The 13,554-nt window shown below is 32.8% G+C and overlaps 1 protein-coding gene across 1 annotated transcript in view; it reads right to left on the reverse strand.

Annotated features, from left to right (window-relative positions):
- Positions 1–1,218: 1,218 nt before the first annotated feature.
- Positions 1,219–13,554, reverse strand: part of LOC148283147 (meteorin-like protein) — a 185,969-nt gene continuing 173,633 nt past the window's right edge. The window contains exon 3 of the mRNA XM_088223935.1: positions 1,219–1,755. Within this exon, the coding sequence (XP_088080061.1) occupies positions 1,403–1,755 (353 nt within the window). The 3' untranslated portion in view covers positions 1,219–1,402. The remainder of the gene's footprint in view (positions 1,756–13,554) is intronic.

A 13,554-nucleotide genomic window follows, 5' to 3' on the forward strand; every position in this document is an offset into this window, starting at 1 on the left:
ATATGTGACAGAAAGAAAAAAGTTTTTACTTGCGAAATGCTACAAGACTTATAGAATATTAGTCACATATTAAAAATATATATGTAGGTATATAGATTTATAAATAATCATAACAAACGTAGTCATCATATTTTGAAGATATTTTTTCAAGGATTTTTTTGTAAGTACAAATTACTTTCTTAAAATATAAAACCTCTTCTTACAATATATTTATTTGACCCTTAATTGTATTTTTACAAAAATATTTTTACATTTCATAAACGAGTATTTACATAAGGGAGCTAAAAATTAAAAATAAGTTTTGAAGCAAAGAAATAAAATAAATCAAGTTGAAAATCCATAAAAAAATATTTATTTAATATATATGTTTGTTAACAAAATTTATGTACAATAAAATTTACTCGAAGGCTATACTATAACATTCCTTTAGATACATTTCTTAAATTGAACTTTCGATAAAACGTTAAATTTTATTTACAACAAGCCTTAATTTGTAATTGTAATTTAGTCAAACAATTTATTGAAATAAGTGGTTATATCCACAAATATGTACAATACGTTGGAGATCGCATTTTAAAATGTTAATTAAAATATTTACATTTTCACAAATATTACTTGCTACCAAGTCGAATGAAAAATACGGAATTAAAACATGATTTAAATGTTATAGAAATAAAATGTAAACGATTTTCTATGGTAGAGAGTAAATATTAATTTTGTTAGTCAAATAAAAATCAAAAGATGTTTACTTTAACGCTACGTATAGCAAGTAGAATTCATATAATTATTTTAGAATAACGACTTAAATATCGATAACGATTAGACGATAACTTTTTTTAGTTAAGTATTCAAAATGTGCACAAATTTTTGATTTTATTTGACGTCTCTTGGAACAAAGAACGATACGTTGTTGTTAAAAAAAAATTGTTTTTGTAAAATCATAAATCAGTTTTCAAGTCTGAAGTAGCAAATAAGATATGACGTTTTCAAATTGGCACCATAAGCAGTATGATATTATAACCTGAAAGCATAGGGACTTTAAATACCCATAAAGAAGCTTATTCCATCGTAATCTCAACTCTAGAAGCAACGGGATAGAAAACGGGAGTAGAATGAGCGAGTAGATAATTAAGGGCGCTTTGAGGGTTTTTGGATAGTCCTAGCTTCTATAAGACAAACGATAGAAACATGCCAATGGAAGATATCTCTAGTGTGAAAAAGATCATCGTTCTAGTTCCAGGGAGAAAATACGAGGATACGTTCGTATGAAGAAAAGTCAGACCAGACCGCATATTCTCATAACGAAGCCGACGATATTATTTTACAAGATTGTTCGATAATTGTTCGTTTTCGATAATCGTGATCCGTTCGCGGAGCAATCGGTATCAGGAGACTAGTGTGTCTAGGAGGTGAGCTGGCACTGCGCCGTCTCGCGCTTGTTTCCCTTCTCCATCACCTTGGCCCACTGGGCGAGCCGCGGCGCGCACGCCAGGGACAGCCCGCCGAGCCTCCTGCGCGCGGAGATGAGGAACTCGCCCGCGCCCGCCGCCACGCCGCACCCGGAGCCGGCGTGCACGCGCGCGTACCACACGTTGTCCGCCTCCTCCGCCGTGGGGCCCACGCTGTTCTCGGGGCCGGCCTGGTAGGTCCGCCCTCCGGGCCCGCTGTAGCGCACGAGGCGCGTCACGCGCACCGTCAGCTCCGACGAGTCCAGCTCTGGTCGCTGGCGCATGCCTACGATGATACCGCGGGTCACTGTGGAAAAAAACATAATTAGCAAATGTGCCATAAAAGCTTCGGAAGGACCAAGCGACCGTTGAACGCCAGGCCCCAGATTACAATACATAAGCAAAAGATTTACCAATGCTTATATTTACATTATATGCAGTAAACTCAAATTTTCCACGCAAAAAATCAACATTCATTTGTGTAAGATTTTGTTGTATATACATAATGATATGTCTTTATTGTGAATGCAGTTAGTATCCAAATTAAATTCTACTTTTATTTATTTTTTAATATATACAAGAATATACAATGTGAAGCGTTTCGTCTTGTTGGGACATTATGAAAACATTGAGTATACTATTGTATATATTTACATAAATAAAAGTAGTATTTAATCCAATAATATTATTTTGTTTTTGATACCTCACCGATAATACAATAAATAATAATATGTAGCAAACTCGAATTTTCCACGCAAAAAATCAACATTTGTATGAGATTTTGTTGGGAACATGATTAATACTATGTAATTAAGAAAGAAATGTAATTTTATAGTACATAAGCATTATATATAATGGTTGTGGTCCCGTGGTAAGTATTGTGGACTTGCGGACCAAAAGTCCCAAGTTCAAATCCCACTCAACCACGACTCGATTTACATTTCTCCGACACAAGTTATTTACGACTTTTAATGGATGGCCTTAAAACTTTATTATTATTATCATTATTATGGATAACTTATTTGGCGCCATTTCCGTAATAAAATACCTCAAGGACGCTTTACATAGTGATTCTATTGTCAAATTAATTTAATTGAAGCTTCTAAATTTGTACTTTAATTAAAACAATTTATTTTGTTGTCACGTGCTACGGATTTATTCAAATGATAAATCATTAGAACAAGTGGGTTTTAAGTTTTTTTCCGAAACATCACTTCACTTTCACAGCCTCGCACCTCTGCTGGGAGAGCATTCCATGTCGTAGGACCTAACGCTTTTGCTTTTTACTTTTACTTGGCTTGCGACCCCACTGGGTCCGTATTCTACTGGGAAGTTAAAATTTATGTTCAATTTTATCTACAAAGTAAAATTAAGTTTTTTTTATGAAAAATGAAATATGTTTACTTTTTTTTTCTAAACATGTTCAATTACAGGTTACTCACGAAAATAATTTGAATTTTAGTACTAATATACACATTTTCGGACATAAATTCGTTCGATATTCGTTTATACCGTCGCGATATGTACGGATTAAGATAGCTTTCATAATCGCGGCGCTGGACGACCACTGATTTATATAATGAAAAAACTATATTAGAAGCATGGCTGGGCTGGTATTCTGGATGGAATTGCGCGCAAAGAGAGCGCTCTGTTAGCGTGTATTTAGTACGTAAATACGCGGGCTTTTGCGTTCAGAATACCACCCCTGTAGCTCAATCACAAATAACTAACGACGTGCTTAAAAACATGCTAAGCATTTAAACGATCACAATGAACAATAATGAACATGCTTACGTTATCGCGGTCATAAGTCAACGCGTGTGTAATCTCTAAGTCAACGCTCGTATCGGTTTGTTTTTTGTTTTTCTCGTAAATAAATACAGTTCATTGGCGAAAAATCAGCATTTACTATAATAAATAATACAATATATTCCATTTTCAAAAAAGTAAGGAGTATCTAATACAAAAAAAAAATATTAAATTACAATTAGGGCGACTGCTTTTCTTTACATTTGGCTTTCCAACCGTCGGCTAAATGCAATAAATGCATGATAAATAATAAATAAGTAAATAAAAATAGCAGTTTTGGAATATTTTTCATATTTTCACCGGTGAAATTCAAATATGTGATTGCGCAGCAGGATTATACGTCGTAAAACGTAAATATTTTGACATTTAACATTAGGTGTTCACGGATGTTCCATTGTGATCGCAAATACGATAAACAACCATGGTGAGAAATTGTTATCACGCTTATTAGCACGTCGACAGTAATTTGTAATTGAGCACCTGGTCTCAGTAAATTGGCAATTTAAAGCCAAAGAACAATAGGATTTCAGCTAGTTAGAATATGAATAGTCCATTGTTGGTGTTACGGACTTCAGATCCAAATATCGACACATCAAAACTCCGTTCGCATATATATATCATTCACAACTAGTTTTATATTAAATTCGCTATGTCGCTACACATTTTCCTGGGCACAGAGCTCGATATAAATATATTGATTGGAACATTCTACGTATTTTGTATATCTACGATGTACATAGTCCGTGCGTAGACCATAATATATTTGCAAGTAAAGCGGGCCTCTAAAATAGGCTCGAGTACATTACAATCGAATGCTTGCTCAAATAAACAAATGCTACTAAAGCCTTTATTATTGTGAAACCTTTAAGGTTATTTCTCAATCCATAAAAGCAAAATAGGTGTGTGTATTATTAGATAGTGCTAGGGGGGCATTGTAAGCGTGCTGTATAAATTAATGTCCCAGTTCTAACGGGATTTTATTAAGACAAATGGACAAATTAAGATCAATCGGAGCAAATGTTTGCTGTCAATGGATTTGTACGTAATATGGCGCGATGGAGACGAGACGCGGTGAACTACAAACGGTCAACATAAGATTAATATTGATTTGAAATCTGTCAATAATAATAAAGCAATAAATGTGTTTGCAAAAATGGTCAAAATTCAGCAAAAAGAAAGCAAGCAATGACGCACGTAATATTATAATATTCATCATACTTTTCCATTCCGCTAAATTCCAATGTTTTCACATTCTGATAAAGAATTCAGTCCTGTGCGTGAAATAGAAATAGCACCACCCTGGACGAGTGTTATCGACTCGATGGCTGCTCTCGGGTAAAAACCCTGAATAAGGAAATCGAATGGAGAGTAAGTCTGCCTCATCGTGAAGTGGTTGGCGCGTTTGCTTATCATTATTGAGGTCCTATGTTCGATTTCTGGCAGGGTGGACATGAAATGTTGATTTCAAGGGTTGTTTAAACTGAAATATTTTATTGTTCCTGGACTGTCACTTAAAGCGTAAGGCTGATACAAATTATCACAATACGGTGAATTTGGTTGACCAATGCAGTGTCCTATGCACATTGGGTGTGGAAAAGGCAATGATGATGATGATGATGAGGAAGTTCTGGAATCCTACTTACTTTGAAATTCTTTTTGTCATTTTTGTGAATGCACAAAAAAATTTAAGATATAAATTAATATAATACCTCTTTATATGATTCTCATGCGAGTATCGGTCTGTTCGTATTATGGTCAAACATGGTCACTGGACAGTGATACATATCAAATTGCATCAGCGCGGTTTCTATATTAAAATGACCTAATAATTATTTTACGGATCAATCAAAATCACAAACCAATCAAAGAGCGACGCTTTTTAAATAACAGCACTGTGGATTATTTATTACTTTATTATTTACTCGTGAATACGGGATGCTTTTATCGTCATCGCTATTTTCAATTGAGCGAATCAATCTCATCGGAAATGGTTTGGACAGGAGTGACTGAAACCCGTAACTATTTTTGAACAAGCATTTATTATTTTATAATTGTTGAGCCTAATAAGATATAATTATACTCGTGATGTGGATATGTCGTGTTCTTTTGGCACCTTCATATACTTAAATATAAAATATACCTACACATCTAGAAACAATTTAATGTATTCTAAGATGTGTATAATATTGAAATGAAACAAAATCGAAAAAACTAATGAACGCATCCAATGACGAAGTTCAATATTTTTTTTGAATATTTATTTATATTATTTTATGAAAGCGCTAATTAGTCAAAATAAATAAGTGGAAGTGTACCAAGTATTTTTAAATTAATAACTTATATGTAAATATAAGTTATTACACCATTACAATGGAATTCCATCAAGAATTGTCAATAAATAATTTAAATGAAATAATTTCATTATTTGTTAATATAATAGACTATCAAATTAACTCAGAAACATATTTTTAAATAGTTTTATGTACTCGTATCATGTTATCAGCGCATGATTTTTGAATTTTTTAAAATAACTTCGCCAGTGAGGCCACAAGTTCACGTCGGAAGGTCCTGCTGGCTAGTAAGTTGGCTTCCCAGAAACCGGAAATCTGTCACAAATCACAACACTACACCATTGGTTGATTAGGAAGAACTTGTGACGTAGTCGTAGCTGTTCATTATTTTTCATCATACATTTTCGAGGAGCTTTAATTTTAACTTTAATTTTTACCGCACAACGGAAACATTTCTTGTACAGAGTGTTCTTTAAACCCTGTCACATCCGAAACCACAATGATCAGTATGAGTACAAGTACACCCTGTATACAATTCGCACTTCCTTTAACAATAATAATAATAATAATATTTGTCTGATTTACATAGCGCCATTTTTGTGAAAAATCACCTCAAGGGCGCTTTACAATTGTATACTTAAACTTACATTCTAACTAAGCTAAAGTGACATTATATTTTTTGATTTGAAATTGAAGGTATGATAATCTTAAGAAGAGAGATTTTAGTTGGGATCTGAACTGACTAGGACTGTCGACAATTCGTACAATTGAAGGCAATCAGTTCCAGGCAGAGGGGCCGGCAACGGCAAAAGCACGATCTCCAAATCTAGTGTTTGGGAGCGCCGGATTTCGACAAGTTTTCCTCTGCCTGAATCAAGTGCTGACCTAAGAGTAGATTTTCTTTGACATGTATTTTCCCTAATACAGAGGTCCGATAGATATCTCGGAGCCATAATATTTCTTGAAATTTAGTATTTAAACGTATTTTTTAATAACTTTTCGGGCTTAAAAATCATGAACTATCATAAAAACCATTTAAATTCAAAATACCAGCTGCATTTTAAAATACAACGATAAAAAAAACTTTCGTCAGAAAATAGCGGATTTTTAATTTAAAAAAAAATATTTGTATGCCCGGCGGATAACAATATCAGGATTATTCGTAAGATTCGGGGAACGCGTCAAATATTTTTGTAGCTTACACTTTATTTTATGAAAAGTCTCCGGAATCTGGTATTTGAACAAGACGCATTAGAAGATAACCCGCTTAGCTAGAAGTTTCTTATCACTCGTATAACCATTTGAGTAAACTATTTCGTATCAATATCCTGCCATAGTACCTAAACAGAACTATCTTCAAACTTAGCTAACAAACTTAAGTCAATATAACCACGCGTCAATATGATTAATCATCATCTACGAATCAGGCTAAAGGGCCGTTTACACGTGGACAATAAAATATGACAATATTGTCTTGTCCCAGCTCCGTGAACAGCCTCGACCGCGCGGGGCAGAACGCCGGGACAATACGGAAATTCGGCCGCAGTTCGCACGCGAACGTTGCGAAAATGAATACACGACGGCGTTTATTACGAGCGAGTTTACGCAAAATACTGTTAATTGTATCCCGAGATATATTGGAATTGTTAATGAACGTACTAAATAATTAAAAGGATTTATTTCTGCCTCCATTTTCGGCAGGAAAAATGTGCGGGAGAGACACGTTCACGTCGAGAAAATCGCTATTGCCACTCTGTCAGTGCGTGTTCACAAGAAGACAATGCAGTCGCGCGGTGGGGGTAATAATCATTGTTCCACAGAGATGGCCAGCCCGTCTATCTCGGTGGCAATGTCTCCGAACAATTTTCGTCCTACAAATTGCTGTTTACTCGTGAACAATGGTCGAGTCCTGGGACAAAATAATATTGTGTTGTCCATGTGTAAACGGCATTTAAAAGCAACCGTAAGTATTGTTATTTTGGATATTTTATAAAGCGTTGTTTCGTAATCATAAAACACCTCAAACGCGCCTAATCGAAGTCCTTTTATGCAAACTTGAATTGATACTTTTTTATATCGATAACTTTTACACGGCTTTTTTTTTAATAACAAAAAACAATATTTCGTTTTGTCAAACATCACCTAACAAAACAACCTTGCGGCAGGTAATTACAATTTAGGTAATGAATATCATGATAGTTTAAAGCATAGTTTTTTTTTTATGAAAAATCTGTTCTCTTTCACAGTTTTAAAAAAAACATTCCATGTCAGCCATTTATTCTGTATTTAATATATTTACAAACAACGAAAAATACTATTAAAAAACATAAATTTCCACATAAACGACATTACATATTTTTCATCAATTATATAATTTGATTAATAATGTATTTTGTTCAAATAAAATTATTTTTAAAACTGAACAATCTGCTGGCAAAAATATCCATCTTAGTGCTGTGTTTCTTTTCCATTTAGATGATATTTGAAAAAAAATAATAAATAAAAAACAGTGTTGCAGTAAACAAACACACTTGAAGCTTTGGCGATAAACTTATCTATCTTCAAATACACGTTTGGCTTTTGAAACGATGCGGTGGAATATGTTTACAGTGTTAGAGAGGTACCAACTTTCACAAACGTCTGTAAATTTCAATGAAACAGGTACCAACAGAAAAATAAATACTAACAAGAATTAGACTGCATATTATGAGTTTTTCTTAAATACATATATTGTAAAATAACTCATTTTGTCAATGACCGTTACAGTTCTTTTATAATATTTGAAATGAATGAGTTAACGTTTATCAAATCAATGAAATTATTTTTAAAATATACTACGAAATTTCATTTCGTTTATTGCATATAATGACAATGTAAAATGGTCAAATTTCGCAGCGTAATGCAATTATTCTGTAAATTAAGATAAATTAAGAAAATATTATTACATAAATCACTGTCCTGGTTTGCTCCGTGGGTGGGAAGGGAATACGGAATTCTAGGCATTTACAGGGCATATGAACAGTCATTGACTTTAAACATGTATATTTCTTTGATTCTTCCTTTTGCTGATTTTTTAAAAGTGAAAAAGTTGAAAGCTTTATCAATTTGGGTGAGATTTATTTGAATTATGTATTTCACCTGCTAAGCGATGTCTGAAAACATTTTTTAATATCTGTTGATTGTAACATATCAATCACTTTTGATAAACTTCGAAGGAGTTCAGTCGAATTCAATACTTCTCTACAAACATTTGGGCGTAGTTAAAATATCGTTGTTTTATCTTAAACTCTCGTTTTTTCAAAGTTTTTTGTGATATCCCAAAGCGATCCATCATTTTGCTCTCGACGATTCCTAATCTAATGTTAAATCATGTAAATCAAGAGCGCGATAAAGCAACCCTAAAAACTTGATTTATGAATGGCGTTTTTCCCAAATGTTTAATATTTTCATCGTTAGTAATTTTTTACTACTCTTATCGACTCGTGGCCCCGCTTGTTGGCTCCATCGACACTCGAAAAAACCTTTAAACCTAAATAATTTGACATTCCAAATGTCTTTAAAACCATTGTAAAATTGATGGTTTTCAAGTACCGGTGTATTAAGTTCGGAAGGCTTAAAACGTTATTGGTCTACGTGTGGTCTATGGCGAAAGTGGTTAAAGAGATGGAAATAAGGTTAATAAATCATTGTTTAGCATATTAAAATGAAAATCAGTTTGCAGAGTATGAAATTTTGTTTTGTAGACTAAAATAACTCGTAGTTTAATGTTATATACAACACATTATCAAAAATTGAGTTTAAAAAACTCTACCTACAAAATGGTTCATTTTCAAATAACTTTAATCATGGTTATCGGTATTTGAATATAAGATTTTCGGAAAAGTTAGTAGGTATACAGAAGTAAAGAAACATATTTTCAGAATCGAAAGATATTTTAATAACTGAATTTAATACGAATAGAAGATATCGATTTATTAAAACAGGGTGAAACACGAGGTATGCATGGCATCTATGGCTGCAACTCTCGTGAATAATAAAAGGGAAATTTTATGCGTCGCGTCGTATCGAGAAAGGTGGTCAAACAAACTAAGGAGGTCGCAGTCCTCCTAGGTGGAGTGTAGAGAGCATAGTAAACACTAGCCCGTGCAGCGTACACTCGGAGACATTCCAAAGGTTGGATTTAATTTGAGTTTTAAAAAACCACCAGCTTGCGATAGAAATCATATGTGTAAATTTTATCCCGAATAGATGGTGTATCTGCAGCTAATCATACCTAGTTTAAAACATGTATAAAACGAATTTATTTATTTATAAATTTATTTATAGGACTTCATTATCAACGGCGAGGTATAAAACAGATCCTAATCAATATTGATTTGCAAGCCGCTACAAGTGTAAGTATATATTATGATAAAGATTGTGAAACTAAAAAATAGGTCTTGTTGGTCTCAGTGGCAAACGTACATTTTTCGATCTAGGTAGGTTTGGTTTCAAGACACACCATATAATTGTTTTTTTTTAATAACACCCAGTACACGTGAAAAGAGACAAAATTGTTGAACAATGCTGTATTGTCTTTTTATCTCTTTCTCTCAATAGATTATCGGATTATCCCATAGATAATTATTTTAGGTGCCAAAAAAGCCATTTGTTCTAATCGTGTTTTTTTGTTAGGTATTTGAAAGAACCAGCGTATGTTTTTCATAGAAGAACGGCTTAAAATTGCTGATGTTGTCTTTGGGTACTCGGTAATTCTTACCGATGGTTGGTACATTGTGGTGATTATTATTGTAATATCCGTCCATAAGTCACTAATGTGCTAGAGGAGAGGATTAGTAAACATGGCTCAACCTCAAAATAACAATCTTCGTTGGAGGTCGCGGTTACCGTAAAAGCATTTTCAATAGGCTTCGATTCGTCTTCCGTAGAGGGTGCGTATCTATATTTGTATAAAATATGCTATTGCGCGGTTAGCGATAGTTTTCATAAATATTGCAAATCAATTTTGTGGGTACTGACAGAACTTTATATTGACTTTTTTTTAAGTTAACGTATTACAACAATGAAGGTACATTTATTACAGTTTAAATACATAAATATAATAGTTTGATTTTAATGCTGTTCCTCTCCAAAAAAGAGAGAATCTCTTGTCCTTGGAGAGGGATTTACACTGAATTATCATTAATATGATATAAAATAATGTCATTTTTAATAGTCGTTTACATAATATATTATCCAGTTGTTGTTTTGCAAAGTGTTCCTTTAATTTATTTATATCTTTTATTTTTTGTTCGTAATTTTACTGGAATTGTTTAGTAAAACGTTTACATGAATAATTTAAAAAATGTTATACCAATAAGCAGTAAAATGAAACGAACAGTGTGAGTTATTTGAGTTTATTATTTTGTAATAGATCAATAATCAATTAGTATTTGAGGACACAGTTCATAAAAACAGTTATTTTACTATTTACATAGTAACGTAATAAGAATCAATGCTCCATTGCTAAGACTAACATCCTTAACTAATTTACTGATAACTAATCGGAATGAGGTAAATTAAGAACTAATAAAAAATAATGAATTATTAAAAAAAATATTACAACTAAATACATAAACTAAAACAATTACCATTATCAAAACTCTTAATTTCGGTTTGAATTAAATTAAATCACATTAATACCTACCAAAAATTCCAACCATTCCAACCATTCCATTTATAACAAAAATTCTGTAATAAACATGAAATAATTTTCTTAACATTTTATACACATTAAGGTACATTGACTCGTTAAAAACTACACCCTCATTTGCTGGAAAATATCTTACGCCATTTTTTCTACCGGGTTGCTTGGGACATTAGTCGTACATAATTTAACCGTAAAGCGCGTTTGAGATGTCTGTGATGAAAAATGAAATAATTTCATAATGATTATATGCAATTATAATCACCGGGAATCAAATTTACATTGACTACAGACTACAGTATAGAATGATTACAATATACGTTAACAGGTATTTTCTCTACCTGATGTGAGTAATGCGTACAATAAGCCGGTAAGGTTCCATAATGTAAGGTAAGCATAATGATATCCTTCGATATAAACCCTTATTAGAAGAGGCTGTCGATACTCCGAAGGCAGCGGGGGTAATAGTGCGTCCGTAATGCGATAGATGGAGCTGCGATAGCGGTTTATTTTTCGTTTTTTCCCGCCAGCCTTGTGCCGTAATGGCGGCCGGGTTAGGCTGAGCGGTTGATAAACTCTGTAGATGGAAGATTGTACGATTACCGACAGGAACATGTGGTTGTACGACTAAACTGATGATTGATCTCGACAATACTAATGACAGGAGATAATGGCACCGAAATTTTAAGATTTACATTGTATTTTGTGATTTTCAACAGCATTTACAAGCAATAAAATATAAATACGTATTATAAATCAAGAAATACTTGAGTTTTTGAGAAGAGAACACAACAGTCTAAAGATTTACACATGTCATTGGTTGTTTAAGTGATATAGTGCGAAAAATTCGCCACTCTTCCCACGATTGAATATCTCATTTGCTTTAATTTATAAATACATGTTTATTATTTTATTGTTAATACAAATTTACGGATATTATTAACCCTCGTGTGGCTATGATGTCACATGAGTCTGCATAGAATACAAGAATTGATATGTCTCTGATTTTTAAAAATAATGAATTCGTATTTTGCGGTAATAGGCCTAAATTATAAGATTATTTCTATAAATTATGAAAAATACATTATTTAACAGTATATTTATGTAAATGTGTTAAATTGTTGTTTTTCAATACCCGTATTTAAATAAAAACATGTCTTCTTTCGCTTAATGTAACACGACGTTACAGCACTGTCTCCAGGGGGATTTTTTAGCAGTCTTACAAGAGTCAACATTCAAAACATTAAATTTATGGTCAAACATTTTATTAAATGTTAGTAAATCATGTATACATAAAGTCGGGTGAAAAAAACTTGTTTTGGAATATTTAGTACAAACCCAAAAACTAATTTTGCGATTGAATAGGTGTTTTTTAAAAATTTACCGAGCAGTTTATTTAACAGGATGTAGCAGCATTCTCAATGTGAAAATGTGATTTGTAGAAGAAATAAAAATTGTGCATCAAATTTACGTTGAGAGACACGCGCAGAACAATAAAACGAATAAATCACTACCCATTAACACCGATAAAAAGACTTTCAAACAAAAGAAACACGATAATTATTTATACAGTTCTTTCAAAGCTACGACATACGGACCTTGTCGCAATACATCACCACACAAAAAAAACAACATTTTATTGAATTAAAAAATGGTGAACATGAATATTCGATAGTGATTCGAGACGTTATGAGATCCCCTGTGGAGACTTGACTCCATCAAGTACAGGATTCACTTTACAGAGTAAATTATACAGAATTTTAGTATCTTTATAAAAAAAATATCGTAATTTATTGTATTGCCTTCTGGATTCTAACGATTAGAGAATAGGCGCACATCAATATGACGTTAATCCCATACCAGAAGAATGTTACAAGAAATCCTATATGAAACTGGCATTCATTATACTAATTAATAAACATCTCCGATTGATATTTACTTAAAACACGAGTAAAACCGGTATCTGCTCATTAGTATCACGTATAATGTTATGTTGTTTTTTATTCAATAAACTTTGAAGAGATTAACATACAAAAAAAAACAAGAAGCCATTATTAAATTAGTTTAAAATGAAAAATTCTCCGAAAGCGGTCGATAAAAATGATTGAGACTTTGTTTTTAACAGTTAGTTTAAAAAAAACAGAATATTTGCATTAAAAAACGATGAAAAATGAGGGCTTCAATCGATTTGATGGGATTTTTTAGAAATACTTTCGTAAACACACGTTAAGACGTCAATCTATAGGAAATAGGCTTGTGATGTAAATCAAACGTTAATTTTAAGTATCGAAATTAGGGTGGGCGCGTCATATTTATTGCA

This window comes from Micrasema longulum, unplaced genomic scaffold (assembly GCF_059751315.1).
Source record: "Micrasema longulum isolate JH-2025_06_02 unplaced genomic scaffold, ASM5975131v1 h1tg000260l, whole genome shotgun sequence".
Classification (NCBI taxonomy): domain Eukaryota; kingdom Metazoa; phylum Arthropoda; class Insecta; order Trichoptera; family Brachycentridae; genus Micrasema; species Micrasema longulum.